General features: G+C 43.1%; 1 protein-coding gene across 3 annotated transcripts in view; it reads left to right on the forward strand.

Moving 5' to 3' along the window:
- The window catches only part of si:dkey-172j4.3 (diacylglycerol kinase eta), a 206,413-nt gene that overhangs the window by 171,296 nt on the left and 17,828 nt on the right, over positions 1-17,289 (forward strand). For all 3 annotated transcript variants that reach the window (XM_048544259.2, XM_048544258.2, XM_048544260.2), the window contains exons 17-24: positions 957-1,056; positions 2,510-2,617; positions 3,094-3,190; positions 10,057-10,164; positions 11,014-11,127; positions 13,326-13,460; positions 14,784-14,950; positions 16,076-16,187. In XM_048544259.2, the coding sequence (XP_048400216.1) occupies positions 957-1,056; positions 2,510-2,617; positions 3,094-3,190; positions 10,057-10,164; positions 11,014-11,127; positions 13,326-13,460; positions 14,784-14,950; positions 16,076-16,187 (941 nt within the window). The remainder of the gene's footprint in view (positions 1-956; positions 1,057-2,509; positions 2,618-3,093; positions 3,191-10,056; positions 10,165-11,013; positions 11,128-13,325; positions 13,461-14,783; positions 14,951-16,075; positions 16,188-17,289) is intronic.

Below are 17,289 nucleotides of genomic sequence, written 5' to 3' on the forward strand. Positions count from 1 at the left end.
CACACACTGGGACTGTGTACATTGACTGGGACCGCACACAGTGACACTCACTGGGACAGCGTACAGTGACACTCACTGGGACAGTGCAGAGAGACTGTCCCTGAGACAGGACAGTGATGCTTATTAAGGCAGTGTGGAGAGATACTGGGAACAGAGGACAGTGATGCTAATTAGGACAGTGCAGAGACACACTCACTGGGACAGGGAAGAGTCGCACTCAATTTGACAGTGCAAAGAGACATTCCCTGGGACAGAGCACAGTGATGCTGATTGTGACAGTGCGGAGAGACACGCAATTGGACAGAGCACAGTGACACTAGTTGGGACAGTGCAGAGAAACACTCACTGGGACACAGCACAGTGATGCTGATTGGGACAGTGCGGAGAGACACTCGGTGAAACAAAGCAGAGAGACAATCACTGGGAGAAAGACAATGACTGGGACAGTACGGAGATATTCACTGGGACAGCGCAGAGTGAGACTCATTGGGACAGTGGAGAGCAACATTCACTGGGACATAGAACATTACAGCACAGTGATGCTAATTGGGACAGAGCAGAGTGAGACTCACTGGGACAGTGGAGAGCAACGTTCATTGGGACTGAGCACAGTGATGCTCATTGGGACAGTACAGAGAAACACGCCGGGGAACCGGGGAAGAACAGATTGAAACTCACTGGGGCAAAGCAGAATGAGACTTGCTGGGACAATGCAGAGAGACATCCACTGAGACGGTGCACAGTGACATTCACTGCGACAATGCGGAGGGACACTCACCAGGACAGAGCAGAGTGAGACTCTCACTGGAACAGTGCAGAGAGACACTCATTAGGATAGTGCAGAGGGACACTCACAGGGATGGAGCAGAGAGGCTTTCACTGGGACAGTGCAGAACGATGTTCACTGGGACAGAGCAGATTTATAACCTGACCCCTGCGTATTGTTGCACTAATAGGGGGAAGAAGAGGAACAGTGACGTCCATGACATCCACCATATTCCTTGACCAATCTGATGGCACCAGCCCTCCGAGTTTCCCTGAAGATCCCAGCACGATGTAAGTGAACATTTTTCATCTGTCCTGGGTTTTAGTAAATGCATCCCTGAATGATTGAAGCTCAGAACCCAGAATCCAAATGGGACCATCTCATTGTTTCCTATTTGGTTCTTTTCTTACTGTGAAAGAATTGGGATGCGTATCACAAAATAGCATCCACAAAGGTTAGTGAATGTATCTCCATTACAGCACGTCTGGAAATGGAAATTCCTTTGTATATTTATCATCAACAACAGAAAGACTAAACTTGCAGGAGTGGGGAGGGCGTCTGGTAGAGTCTGAGTGAGATACAGAGTGAAGATTGCTTGACACTGTCCACATCAAAAACTCCAAGTACAGGTATAGCACAGGGTTAGATACAAAATACTGCTCTCTCTACTGTTTTAAAGTGAAGGTAAGTTTATGCTAAATAAAAACCGAAAGAATTGCAGATGCTGCAAATCAGGAACAAAAACAAAGTTGCCGGAAAAACTCAGCAGATCTGGCAGCATCTGTGAAGGAAAAAAGAGTTAATATTTCAGGTCTGCTGACCCTCTCTCAGACCCTGATCTGCTGAACTTTTGTGTGTGTGTGTGTGTGTGTGTGTGTGTATGTGTGTGTGTTTGTGTGTGTGTGTGTGCGTGTGCGCGCGCGCGCGCGCCACATATTCCAGGAGCCCTCTCTACACTTTCCCCAGAAAATACCCCTAGGACATGCACAGCCCAGATTCAATTTAGGGTAAAAATGTCTCCACAATGTTTCCATCAAACACTTACAGTAGAGTGCTGGCATGGAATTAGATTATGTAAAGCTCCCTCTTATGTTTTAAACTGAAAGTAAAGCTGTCTCTGCATTGTCCCCATCAAGCATTCTGAGGACATGGTCAGCACAGGGTCTACATTCTCCTATCAAACATTTCAAGGATGGGGACGACACAAGATTAAATACAGGAAAAAAAATGCTCCCTCTGCATTGACCCCATCAAACACCCCCAGGACAGAACCAACACTGGATTTGTTATAGAGTAAAGGTCCCTCTACACTATACCCATCAAACATTTGCAGGATGTATACAGAATAGGGTAAGATACAGAGTAAAGCTCCTTCTACACTATTCTCCTTCAAACACTTCTCCTGGCTCTGTACAGTTGAAAATGATTAATGATAAATGATTGATTAAAATGAATAAAAAGTTAGAAAGTCTATTTTTTTGCAAAATGCTGACCACTATTAAACTCGTGGATGTGCAAGTTACTAAATTTGGCAGAGGAGAGGGCTTAGTTGAGAGCAACTGAGAGTAGTGTCAAGGACTATCAAAACCATGTTATAGGGTAGAAAGCCTAGGATATGGGTCAAATTCAGAGAGCTCTTCTAAGAAAAACAAAGACTCAGTCATGACAGGCTGAATGGCCCCTTCTTATGCTCCAACATTCTACAACTTTAGAACTCTAGTGACACTTGGCCTATTGTTCCAGGTCTTTCTCTGAGAGGTGTGTGATGAACAACTATTTTGGAATTGGATTGGATGCAAAAATATCACTGGAGTTCAACAACAAGAGGGAAGAACACCCTAAAAAATGCAGGTACGGGATGTCAGTTTCCTGTCTTGGAGGTCTGGGCCTTATGTATGTGGAATGACATTCATCGACTCACTGTGCCAGACTCAGTGCCCAGTATACGGGGTGTAACACAGACTGAGCCAGGTCTTTCCCAGACTCAGTGCCTGGAGTACAGGGTATAACAGACTCAGCCAGGTCTGTCCCAGACTCAGTGCCTGATGTACAGGGTGTAATACAGACTGAGCCAGATCTGTCCCAGACTCAGTGCCTGGAGTACAGGGTGTAACACAGACTGAGCCAGATCTGTCCCAGACTCAGTGCCCAATGTGCAGGGTATAACACAGACTGAGCTAGATCTGTCCTAGACTCAGTGCCTGATGTACAGGGTGTAACACAGTGTGATTCATTTTTGAGTGATAGTGTTGTACAAATTAATTCAGCTTACAACATGAGGGACAGAGTGGCAATTTTAATGTGTAATTGTGTTTTGCTTTGTTCAGGAGCCGGACTAAGAATATGATGTGGTATGGAGTCCTTGGCACCAAGGAACTTCTTCAGAGAACATACAAGAATTTAGAGCAGAGAGTCCACCTGGAGGTACAATACCCAGTTGACAGTACTTGATGTGATATAAACAGAGGCAGGCTGGTAACACTGGACTGACCAATGTTCATAAATTTGCAGGCTGGATTGGCCCTATCAAAAACCAGGATCTGGCTAACATTCAATTGCTCAGATAGAAATGGGATATTTCTACAATTGATAGCTCACCCAAGTACAAAATCAAAACAATCGTAATTTTGGCAGTCTTTTCAGAGCTTTACTCTGCGTCTAACACTCGCTGTACCTGAGGTTGTTGACTTGTTCGCTGAGCTGGTAGGTGTCACCTCGCATGGTGATGAAACGTCTGAACAAAAACAAGCCAGCTCAGCGAGCAAGTCAATAATCTCATCCCCAACCCGAGCTACAGATCTTTGCCAAAACTTTAAACCTGCTGTACCTGTTCAGGGTAATAAAATGTGAGGCTGGATGAACACAGCAGGCCAAGCAGCATCTCAGGAGCACAAAAGCTGACGTTTCGGGCCTAGACCCTTCATCAGAGAGGGGGATGGGGGGAGGGAACTGGAATAAATAGGGAGAGAGGGGGAGGCGGACCGAAGATGGAGAGTAAAGAAGATAGGTGGAGAGGGTGTAGGTGGGGAGGTAGGGAGGGGATAGGTCAGTCCAGGGAAGACGGACAGGTCAAGGAGGTGGGATGAGGTTAGTAGGTAGCTGGGGGTGCGGCTTGGGGTGGGAGGAAGGGATGGGTGAGAGGAAGAACCGGTTAGGGAGGCAGAGACAGGTTGGACTGGTTTTGGGATGCAGTGGGTGGGGGGGAAGAGCTGGGCTGGTTGTGTGGTGCAGTGGGGGGAGGGGATGAACTGGGCTGGTTTAGGGATGCAGTGGGGGAAGGGGAGATTTTGAAACTGGTGAAGTCCACATTGATACCATATGGCTGCAGGGTTCCCAGGCGGAATATGAGTTGCTGTTCCTGCAACCTTCGGGTGGCATCATTGTGGCAGTGCAGGAGGCCCATGATGGACATGTCATCAAGAGAATGGGAGGGGGAGTGGAAATGGTTTGCGACTGGGAGGTGCAGTTGTTTGTTGCGAACTGAGCGGAGGTGTTCTGCAAAGCGGTCCCCAAGCCTCCGCTTGGTTTCCCCAATGTAGAGAAAGCCGCACCGGGTACAGTGGATGCAGTATACCACATTGGCAGATGTGCAGGTGAACCTCTGCTTAATGTGGAATGTCATCTTGGGGCCTGGGATGGGGGTGAGGGAGGAGGTGTGGGGACAAGTGTAGCATTTCCTGCGGTTGCAGGGGAAGGTGCCGGGTGTGGTGGGGTTGGAGGGCAGTATGGAGCGAACAAGGGAGTCACGGAGAGAGTGGTCTCTCCGGAAAGCAGACAGGGGTGGGGATGGAAAAATGTCTTGGGTGGTGGGGTCGGATTGTAATTCGCAACAAACAACTGCACCTCCCAGTCGCAAACCATTTCCACGCCCCCTCCCATTCTCTTGATGACATGTCCATCATGGGCCTCCTGCACTGCCACAATGATGCCACCCGAAGGTTGCAGGAACAGCAACTCATATTCCGCCTGGGAACCCTGCAGCCATATGGTATCAATGTGGACTTCACCAGTTTCAAAATCTCCCCTTCCCCCACTGCATCCCTAAACCAGCCCAGTTCATCCCCTCCCCCCACTGCACCACACAACCAGCCGAGCTCTTCCCCCCCACCCACTGCATCCCAAAACCAGTCCAACCTGTCTCTGCCTCCCTAACCGGTTCTTCCTCTCACCCATCCCTTCCTCCCACCCCAAGCCGCACCCCCAGCTACCTACTAACCTCATCCCACCTCCTTGACCTGTCCGTCTTCCCTGGACTGACCTATCCCCTCCCTACCTCCCCACCTACACCCTCTCCACCTATCTTCTTTACTCTCCATCTTCGGTCCGCCTCCCCCTCTCTCCCTATTTATTCCAGTTCCCTCCCCCCATCCCCCTCTCTGATGAAGGGTCTAGGCCCGAAACGTCAGCTTTTGTGCTCCTGAGATGCTGCTTGGCCTGCTGTGTTCATCCAGCCTCACATTTTATTATCTTGGAATCTCCAGCATCTGCAGTTCCCATTATCTCTGTACCTGTTCAGGGAGTGTTTTATGAGGAGTATAGAGAAAATTTTATATTACATCTAACTCCATGCTGTACCTGTCCTGGGACTGCTGATGGGTAATGTAGAAGTAACTTTACTCTGTATCTAACCCCATGCTGTCTCTGTCCTCGGAGTGTTTGATGTGGCAGTCAGTGGACAGCAACTGTGTAGGCAGGAGTTATATAGAAAGATTGAGCCTGCTGAGTGCTGAATTTACAAAGAAGGGAGCTGACCAGAGGTATCCTACTGAACCTGGAATGAGGGAAGTAGTGTGGGCATGAGAAAAGCTAAAATAAAGATATAGGTAAAAGAGGAAAAACCTGGGATGAGTGGAGATGACCTGGGATAAATATGGAAGGGTTGATTTGAAAAGATGAGATTTGGGATGAGGCCAAAAGGAATGAGATGGGATCAATGTGAAATTTCAGGGTCCAGGAAGAATGGGATGAGGAACAGAATGGAGCAAATTATGAAGACCTAGCAAGATGAACCTGTGAAGAAAACACTAGAATGAATATGAAATGGAAGATCAGGGGCTGCACAGGGCCAAAATTAAAATCCCCTCAATACTTGGCTTCACCTTGCCTCTGGAGCCGATATAGAAACATCGAAGATTGGAGCAAAAAGAGCCATTCAACCCTTTAAGTCTGCTCTGCCATTCATCACGATCATGCCTGATCATCCAGTTCAGTAGCCTAACCCTGCTTTCTCTCCATTACCTTTGATCCAATTTGCCCCAAAAGCTTTATCTTGTTGCCTCTTGATTACATTCAGTTTTGTTATCAAATACTTCCTGTGGTGAATGAATTCCACAGGCTTTTGCTGTTTGGGTGAAGAAATGTCTCATCGTCTCCATCCACCAGAATCGTCATGCTGTGACCCCTGGTTCTGGACACACGCCTCATCGGGAACATCCTCCCTGCATCTACCCTGTTTAGTCCTGTTATAATTTTATAAGTCTCTATCCGATCCCCCCTCATTCATCTGAACTCCAGTGAAAACAATCCCAACCTAGTCAATCTCTCCTCATGCATCAGACAATCCATCCACCAGAACCTTTACTGCATTCCCTTGAGAGCAAAAGTATCCTTCCGAAGAAAAACACTAGACCAAAACTGCGCACAATATTCTAGGTGGCCTCACCAAGGTCCTGTATAACTGTAACAATGTATCCCCGCTCCTGTACTCGCAACCTCTCGCAATGAAGGCCAACATACCATTTGCCTTCTTTACCGCTTGTTGAACCTACATGCTTACCTCCAGTGACTGGTGCAGAAGGACACCCAACTCGCATTGCACACGCCGCTCTTCCAATTTACAGCCATTCAATCTGCCTTCTTGTTTTTGCTTCCAAAGTGAATAACCTCACATTTATCCAAATTATACTGCATCTGTCATTGATTTGCCTATTTACTCAACCTGTCCAGATCATGCTGAAGGATCTCTGCATCCTCATCAATGTTCACCCTCCCATCCAACTTGGGATCATCTGCAAACTTTGAGATGTTATTTTTTTCCCTCATCCAAATCATTAATATATATTGTAAATAGCTGGGCGGCCAGCACCGATCCCTGTGTTGCCCCACTGGTAACTAGCCGCCAATTTGAAAAGGACCCATTAATTCCTACTTTTTGTTTCCTTTCTGTCAACCAGTTTTCTATCCATATCAATACACTTCCCCCAATCCCATGTGCTTTAATCTTGCACAATAGTCTCTAATGCAGGACTTTGTCAAATGCTTTCTGAAAGTCCAAGTATATCACTTTGACTGTCTGCCCCTTGTCAACTCCACTGTTTACATCTTCATAGAATGCCAACAAATTTATGAAGCCTGATTTCCTCTTCATAAATCCATGCTGACTTTATCTGATCCTGCCACTGCTTTCGAAATGCTCCGCTATCCTAGATAATGGATTCAAGAATTTTCACCACTACTGATCTATAATTCTCTGTTTTTCTTCTGCCTCCCTTTTTGAATATTGGAGTGACATTAAGTATCCTCCAATCTGCAACGACTGTTCCAGAGTCTACAGAATCCTGGAAGATGACCATCAATGCATCCACTATTTCTTGAGCCACTTCCTTAAATGGGATGTTGATTATCAGGCCATGGGGATTTATCTGTCATCAATCCTGTCAAACGTCCCAGCACATTTTATTTTTTATGAATACTGATTTCCCTCATTTCTTCCCTCTCACTAAATCTTGCATTCTCCAACATTTCTGGTGTCTGATTTGTGTCCTCCTTTGTGAAGACAGAACCAAAGTATGTATACAGTTCCTCAGCTATTTTTTTGTTCCCTATTATACATATTCTGTCTGTAGGGGACCTACATTTGTCTTCACCAATCTCTTTCTCTTCACATATGTATCTTTGCTTTTGGCCTCCACTCAGTTTCATTGATAGATCCTCAGGGGAGGCGATGGGTCAGTGGTATTATCTGTAAATCCAGAGACCCAAGTAATGTTCCTGGGGACCTGGGTTCGAATCTTACCATGGTGAAATTTTATTTCACTGGAAAATTGGGAATTAGGAATCTAAACATGACCACAAAACCATTGTCAATCATCAGGAAAAATCCATATGGTTCACTCATGCCCTTTAGGGAAGGAAATGGCTGTCTTTACCTGGTCTGGCCTACATGTGACTCCAGACCCATAGCCATTTAGTTGACTCTTTGGGCAGTTAAGGAATGGACAATAAATGCTGAGACAGTTAGCGATGCCCTCATCCTGTGAATGAATAAAACCAGGACATTTTTGCCAACTTCTTGAACTATCTCACGAAAACTTTTCACTCGTGACTCATCTCCCAATGTTCCTGAAATAGTTCCCCTTCAAAAACCTACTTTCAAAGGCCCACAGTGACCTCATTATTCTGTCATTCAGTACAGTAAAAAAAGCAATATTATTCACAACTAGGAATACAGGAATTGGATGAGGTTGTACAGCTCCTCTTAACTGTTCTCCCATTCATTTCAATTGTTTTATTTCAAATTTCATAATTCACCTTGAATTCCTGTCCCTTGACAGAAATTTTAATCACCAAACAGCCCATCAATCCCAGTCTTGAAAATCTTTGATTTTGATTTGATTTGATTATTATTGTCACATGTATGCAGGTACAGTGAAAACTTTTGCTTTGTGTATAATACAGGCAGATCATACCATACAAAGAGCAAAAGTCACATAACACCAGGTTATAGTACAAGAGGTTTATTTAAAATCACAAGCTTTCATAATTCTGCCCCTTTGTCAGATGAAGTGAAGGAGCAGCGCTCCAAAAGCTTGAGATTTCAAATAAACCTGTTGTACTATAATCTGGTGTCATGTGACTTCTGACCTTGTCCACCCCAGTCCAACACTTGCTCATCTATATCATGGCATGAGAAGTGCATTACGGTAATAGAACAGAGTGCGAAATACAATATTAAAGCTGTAGAGAAGCACACAAAGAGCAATATCTATATTAAATTTGAAATTTAAGAGATCCATTCAAAAGTATAATATCAGTGAAGAAGAAGCTGTTCTTGAATTTGTTTGTATGTGTGTTTAAGCTTTTGTACATACCACCCAACAAGATGTTAGAAGAGATTATAACTGAGGTAGAAAGGATCTTTGATTATGTTGGCTGCCTTCCCAAGGCAGTGAAAAGTGTAGATGGAGTTAATGGATGGAAGATGAGATACCAAGGTGTGGAGGCGGATGAATACAGCAGGCCAAGCAGCATCAGAGGAGCAGGAAGGTTGACGTTTCGGGCCTATACCCTTCTTCAGAAATGGGGAAGGGGAAGGGGTTTCTGAAATAAATAGGGAGAGGGAGGAGGTGGATAGAGGAGAAGATATGTGGAGAGGAGACAGACAGGTCAAAGAGGCAGGGATGGAGCCAGTAAAGGTAAGGGTAGGTGGGAAGTTAGGGAGGAGATAATTCAGCCCAGGGAGGACAGACAGATCAAGGGGGCGGGATGAGGTTAGTAGTTAGGAGATGGGGTTGGGGCTTGAGGTGGGAGGAAGGGACAGGTGGGAGGAAGGACAGGTTAGGGAGGTGGGGACAAGCTGTGCTGGTTTTGGGATGCGGTAGGGGGAGGGGAGATTTTGAAGCTTGTGAAGTCCACATTGATACCATTGGGCTACAGGGTTCCCCAGCGGAAGATAGAAGAAGACACCGGCGCATTGCTGTGAATGTGTGTTTCAGGAGTCGCAGGGAGAAAAGTTTTGAAGGATCTCAATGTTCTGAATGTTGACATTGTCGCAGTTGGGGACAAATTGGGAAGGCCTAAGTGTGGACTGTAGTCCACTAGATGGAAGGTTGGCTTCCATGATGGCCTGGGCTGTGTGCAGAATTCTCTGTAGTTTCTTACAGTAGTTTCTTTCTGTAGTCCTGGACAGAGCAGTTGCCATGCCAAACCGTAATACATCTGGATGGCAATGGAACTCTAGCATCTATTCCTTTTTGAGAGACAGGTCCAAATTTCCATTGCCCCTTGTGTGAGAGAGTTCATCTGCAGCACAGAAGCATGGTCCAGTAATGCGGCATGTTGAATGCTCGATTTTACATATCAAATTACATAAATGATTTATTAAAGAATACAGATATTACAACATCAACTAGTAGTTGTTGGAGTTGAGTATTCAGATCTTGGAGGATTCTGCCATCTCCATTTTTTTTGACAGTGTTTGTAACGTTTGATATATGAATCTTTCCAGTTGCTGTCCAGCCTGATATGCGGATGAACATTCCCACAGATGACTTTTTGGTTTTGTGTTACAGTGTGATGGAGTGTCTATCTCACTCCCTAGTCTCCAGGGGCTAGCAGTGCTCAACATCCCCAGTTATGCTGGTGGAATTAACTTCTGGGGAGGAACAAAGGAGAATGATGTGAGTATCCTTTTGCATTGTATAGTACATTGAGAAATATGACACAAGTAGCCTGCACACAGATACCAGTGAATAATATGCACAGACATTAGTATGGTACAGATATACATTGAAGCACATAACAAAAAGGACATTAGTGCATTTTGTTTATGGGCATTAAAACAATTTAACAAGGGAGTCTTCAGGTAAGAAATTATGATAAAGGGAGAATCTTGACATTTACCTGTAGAGTATATTTCAGCATCACGTATAGATGCACTGATGACCTGCAGCTGTTAGGAAATACGTACTATGGACGTAAGTTTTTTTCAGTATATTAGTGAGTCTTAGAGAAATAACAAATTAGGATTTTATAACAATTTCATTTTCAGGTGATATTGGAGGTTTATAGTTAAAGCCGAGGGTCCCTGCAGTACACAGATAATCAGGCTGTGTACCTATTCTCCATATACATGCAGGCACTGCTAAATTCCTGTCTGGAATTTTACAAAATCTGAGGATTGGCTGAATTGATATTGCCCTCATAGTTAAGTAGTGCACTGACACTCAGTACTGAACAAATAAGAACTAGGCAGTGAGATATAGGGACAGTAGGAAGCTCCTTTGTAACTGGATCTCAGGAAGCATAAATTTCTTCGAGAGGAAAGTTGGGAACTGGAAACATCATTGGTATGGGTCATACATTGTTGAGGAACTGAACTGGGAGATGGTAACTGAGAATGATGCACGAACACAGAATGGTTCATGTGCAGTTTCATGGCAGCATGTAACGAAGGGGCTGTTACTGCCCTGGACATTGATTTTGGAGTCCAAGCTAAGCATTCCAGAAACCTATTTCTTGTGTTTCAGAATTATGGAGCACCGTCCTTTGATGACAAGAAGTTGGAGGTTGTGGCAGTATTTGGCAGCATGCAGATGGCCGTTTCCAGGGTCATTAATCTGCAGTACCACCGGATAGCCCAGGTGAGTCAGAGGAGTCTGGGAGAAGGGACAGTACTATGGGATAGCCCAGATGGGCCCTGGAGACAGGATGGTATTGTGGGAAAGCACTGGGGAGTCTGGGAGGATGGAGATTATTATGGGATAGCACAGAGGAGTCTGGGGGAAGGAACAGTATTATGGGATGTTCTGTATCAGTTATGGAATATTGGTATGACTGTAGAGGCTGCGAAGCTTCGTTCAAATTGTGTTTTTTTGCAAAGTGGGTGTCAGTCCACCTTCATTACAATCTACTCGCAATGATTTGTAGTTTGTTTACATTTCTTTAAGCATCTGGAGCTGTTCAAACTGTATTGTTTAAATTATTAGGTGGTTCACATCTTCCTCAGGTAAGAGGAAAGTGTATGAAAAATGTTTGACGTTATGTTCCCACAATTCACTTAACCATCTTTTCTCTAATTCTCTGAAAATGCAAGCAATTATTTTGTATGTTAAAGTTTGGAGAATTTTGAATTGCTTGCTGGATGTCCTCAGGTGAATTTTATACACAGAATTTATGTGTCACAGAGGATTGGATGTTCTCATTTGTGTTACCCAACCCATTTAAACTGCTTTAAATCAAAGTAAAATCAAAGAAGAGTATAAACGTACTTCCTTTCACTATTTACCTCGAAACTCTGAAGGAAGTGAAAATATAGGGAGAAACAGTTTTCAGCGTTACGAAGGCCCACAACCAGAAGGAAACAGAAATAACAAAATTTAGGAAAGAACTAAGTGTGAGACGATGTGAGTTACTTTTACACAGCCAAAGATTCATACAGTGCAGAAAAGGTCCTTCAGCCCATTGAGTCTGCAACAATGTAACCACCACTTAAAAGTGCCCCATATCTTTGATGTTATGATATTTCAAGTGGTCATCCAAATATTTTTTAAATGTTGTAAGGTTTCCGGTCTCTACAGCCTTCCAAGGCAGTGCATTCCAGATTCCGAAGTCACACAACATCAGGTTATTGTCCAACAGATTTATTTAAAATTACCAGTTTTCTGAGCTCTGTTCCTTTGTCAGCTGAAGTCAGGGTCCTCTTACTTTGTCAATCCAAGTCCAACATCGGCACCTCCATATCATTCTAGATTCTCACCACCACTGAGTAAATTTTTTTTCGCAAATCCTGTCTAAATTTCCTGACCCTTACCCTAAAATCTCAACCAAGGGGAATGGCTGCTCTCCATACCCCTCTTAGTCTTATATACGTCGATCATGTCCCCCCTCTGTCTTCTCTGCTCTAAGGAAAACAATCCAACCCTAGGTATTCTCTCCTTATATCTCAATTTCTCGATCCCAGACAATATCCTGGTGAAGATCTTCTGTACCCCCTCTAGTCCTATGATATCCTTTCTGTAGTGACCAGAACTGTACACAGTACTCCAGCTGTGGTCTGACCAATATCTGCACAACTTCAACATTACCTCTTGCTGTTATACTCTGTGCTACAACTGATGAAAGCAAATGCCGCATTTGCCTTCTTAATCATCCTATTTACGTGTTCTGCTGACTTCAGAGATCTTTGAATAATAACCCTAAGATCCTTCTGTTCCTCTAAGCTATCCAGTGTCTTGCTATCCATTAAGTACTCCATTATCTTGATTCTTCTTCCAAAATGCATCACCACACACTTATCAGGATCAAATACCATCTGCCACTATTCTGCCCATCTGACCAACCCATCTACATCTTCCTGCAACCTACAACTATCTTCTTCATTATAAACCCCCTTACCAATCATGCAAACTTGCTTAAAATCCACCCCCCCCCCACATTTTAATCTACATCATTTATGTGTATAACAAACACCACTGGACAGCAGTCTCCAGTCACTCAAACGTCCTTCTAACACGACTCTTTATGTCCTATTACTTAAGCCATTTTCTGATCCATCTCGCCAAGTTTCCTTGAAATTAGACTGCACTGTCTGTGAGGGTGGTAGAAACAGACTTTAATGGCAGGTTTGAAAAGAGAATTGGATGGGTACCTATAAAATGAATAATTTGTTGAATTAAAGAAATGGACAACTGGCATGGAACTAATTGAATAGCTTTACTAATGAATTAGCACAGGTATAATGGACTGAATGACGTCCTTCTGTGTTGAATGAATTATGTTTTCATTTATCACTTGTGGAAATGAAGTCTTGTTTTGAATTTCATGCCTTGTATTATTGCAGTGTCGTATGGTGAAGATTACTATTAGCGGAGATGAAGGGGTGCCAGTTCAGGTGGATGGTGAAGCCTGGATCCAGCCTCCAGGGGTTATCAAAATACAACATAAGAACAGGGCCCAAATGTTAACAAGAGACAGGGTAAGTACTCAGTACTGTCTTTACTGATGTGTACAGCATTCAGATAATCTGCAGATTGCTGGTGGTGACTGCAATCTTTCCTGATGTCCACCTAGTGGGATTTCAGTTGAGGTTATAACAATGAGATGTGAAAAACCCTGAACGGAATCATGGTGCTAATTGGGCAACTGATTTATGGGGCCCTTATAAACACAGGTGTTGTATGAAACCTTAGTTTATACTCAAGTGCTCTACAGCTCCGTGTAGAGAAATGAACAACGAAAGGAAATACACCCTGACTCTAAGAGTGAAGAGGTGGAGAGATCCAGCGCTACTGGTATAATATCCTTTAAACATTGCACTTAGTTTTACCAACTTTACTTGAATGTATTTTAGGTTATTTCATTACATGGCATTCAACTGCCCATCCCAACTGCCCTTAATTGCCCAATGAATTCACCCTGTCCACATATCTCATAGGGAATGACAAGAATTTGGGAGCAGTCAGAAAATTAGGAGATTAGCCATAATCTTAATGAATGACTCAAAAGGACAACAAGACTATTCCTGTTCATGTTTGCAACTGTCACGTGTTCACCCTCATGGTATCTTGCACTGCCAGGCCTTTGGGAACTCAGTAGATGCTTTTCTACCCGAGAGGATGATTCTTGATGCTGACTAGAAATAACATTTAATCCCCACCTGCAATATTATTCTTAAAAAAAATTCAAAGCAAATGAGAAAACGCATACATTATTCAAGGTCTCTGAATGCTTTTTCATCAAGACTGTCTTAGGAGTAATGATAAATATTGAAAGGTTGACATCTCCAGTGACAAGGCAGGTGAAATAGGACAACAGTGGGTAGTAAGACTTCATACACAGTAACATTGTATATTAAAATGATGTTTAAAATGCTTGTTCGAGAACTGAATCAAGTTGTATGGAACAATGATGTGTAAAAGGGGGGTTACGATACCAATCATCTATAATTTAATCGAATGATGGAGAGTGTAGAATGACTTGCACATGTGCCTGAACATCAGGTGAAAGTACTCAGGAAGGATAAAGGAAGAAATTGGATGCAATATTTTCACACAGGGCTACTAGATGTAGGAATGTTTTCGCAAAGGAGCTATTGAAGTAAATACAAGAACATCATTCAAAGGGGAATTGAATAAGTATTCACAGAAGAAGAATAGAAAAGAAAATGTTAAAAAAGGAGAAGGGTAGCTTCATCATGCAGGTGGCAGTTTCTTTATTTTCAGAGAAATGTGTATAGGAAGCTTTGAAATGTTTCAGCTAATCCCTTAAGGCTTCTTCACATTATAATGTTCCTCTTCAGGCCTTTGAAAGCACTTTGAAGTCTTGGGAAGACAAGCGAAAAGGAGACTCTTTGAGACAGATGACTCGGCCCCGCCTGAGCTCTCAGCAGTCCATGGAGTTCCTTACAGAGGACGAGATGGGTGAGGTGCAGCAATTTGCACAGTCAGCGGAGACACTGATCAACAGGTAGGCACCATGATTTGAACACTTTCCATCACAACCTAACATTGACAGGATTCATTAACCATCTCATCACTTCTGTTAGCAAGGTTCAAATGAATTATCCACTGTCATTATGAAAATTGATTGATCACTCAGCCAGTACCATTAAGGACGCTCATTAATTACCAATGATAATTTACAAAATTTATGGATAACCCACACATTATCAGTCATGAATTTCATCAACAACCACTATCATTAACAACATTCATTGATCACACCATCTACTTTTATTCACCAGATTCATTGATCACCCACCACTTTCATTAATGAGATTCAATAATTACCAGTGCACAATCAGATTCATCTCTGCCAAGGTCTTGACTTTCGCTGATGTGACATAAAGAAAGCGACAGGTTGGGAGAATGGCATTTACATGTTAGAGTGAGATAAGGTTTTGTTTGGTGCTTGACCAGTATCAGGATTTACTGATTAGGAATGTGTACTTCCAATTGCCTGAGCTGTGAGATCCTTGGCTCGGGGCATTGACTACTTTTTGTTTTATTGAGAAACTAAGGCAGGCCAAGAGGACAAGGTGGAAATTCAGAAAATCATCAGAGTCAGGTCAAGTGTGGACTTTGCTGTGAAGAATCACAGTCTACGCTGAAAGACTGGGGGAAAAGACAGTGCCGATGTTGCAGGTTAATACCAGGGATGGGATATGTAGGCAAGGGGTACAGGAAAAGATTGCCTATGTTGACAAATGCCGTCAGGGGATTGACCAAAACCCACAGTGAGACCTCCCCTAAGAGAAGTCTGATAGGGCCAGACAACAGCGAAAGTTATAGACAATGCTTTTAGCGCAGAGAGTAGTGCAATGAGTCATATCTGTCCAAGTCAGAGGCAGAATATGTCAGGCAAGACATGGCAACTGAAGGCAACAAAGGAGAAAGGTTCAAACAACAGCACATTTAATAATCAAGAATGAGCATTAAAGTGAAAGAAGGTCAATTACTGACAAAAGAAATGTTTCCTAAAAAGCTCCATAGCTACTTTCAGTCAGACCGTTATGTTCCCCAGCTGATTATTGCATAATATCATCAATTTCTAGTGACAGTATGAGGTAAGTCCACTCTTGTAATTTTACAGGATCCACCATGCGGCTGAGAGACATAAAATTATTGAGCAGGAGTTGGCCCATGCAGTCAATGGATGCTCCCATCTACTAAGTGAAGTCTTGCCAAAGCAAAATACTCCTGAAGTAAGTCAACTTTACTTAATTTTCCCCCAAACCCAAGCGCTGAGACTGTGATCCCTGGGATGGTATAATGTCCCTTCTACAGGTTTGGTAAAGTACCACTTTGATACATTAGAAGACAACCGTGGGAATAAGGCCTTCAAACAATATCAGGAATTCTGAACAACGTCTAAAGTAAACCATTGTCCCATCAAATGCCATTAGAAGGAGATGAGTCAAATAGCTGCACTCCATTCTTAGCCTGGCATAATTGATGTAGTGTCATAACGGGGAGATCAACCTGTCCCGTGTGTCCCCACACCCCAATAACTAAAACCTAAGCACCCAGAGAAGCTCACCTTGCCTCACAATCTGTTAAAAGAAGTGTGAAAAGTGGTTTAATCTGCCTGTCACTTCCCAATTTGTTACGAAGCAGAAATTAGATGAAATTAACTCCTAACAGTCATGCTATAATCAACCAATAACAATGCATTTATCTGACTCTAACAGTGAACAAATTAACAGAATTACTAACAAACCAAACAATTCCCCCTTAACTATTAACCACTCCCAATTAAAACACAATTCTAATAGTATACTGTTGCAATAAATACAATTCCCACTTATATAAACCAAAATAATAATAAAATAAATCAAAACCTATTCTCTTGAAATTACAGCCAGGAATACATCTTCCAGAATGCTCTGTGCCCTCTCTGCTGATCTTCATTCAGGAATACATTCCTCCATCAAATTCTTGTGTCTGGAATATTAGCTAAGAGTGTGGCTATACCTTAGTTAGATGATGGTTTTCTGAGAGGTTAGAGAATTCTGTGAGAACCAGTGATTTCCTCTTTAGAGCCGCTGGTTGTTAACTCTTAACAGATAACAGTTGCTGTCACATCAATTTTTATGCCCTTGATGACCTATTAATTTCTTACAATAGGATTTGTCTTAGGTTGTCAAAACCATAAGATTTAAATTTAATTGGTTTTCTAGTTTCTAAGTGCCTGATTTAAATTAGTTGGCTATTTTTCAAACTAGTTTCTTTAATAACAAAACAAACTATTGCCTGAGATGCTACCACGCAGCCTTTTGATGCAATGTTTCAATTTCAGGAGCTGTC

This window comes from Stegostoma tigrinum, chromosome 15 (genome assembly GCF_030684315.1).
Source record: "Stegostoma tigrinum isolate sSteTig4 chromosome 15, sSteTig4.hap1, whole genome shotgun sequence".
In the NCBI taxonomy this organism is placed as follows: Eukaryota; Metazoa; Chordata; class Chondrichthyes; order Orectolobiformes; family Stegostomatidae; genus Stegostoma; species Stegostoma tigrinum.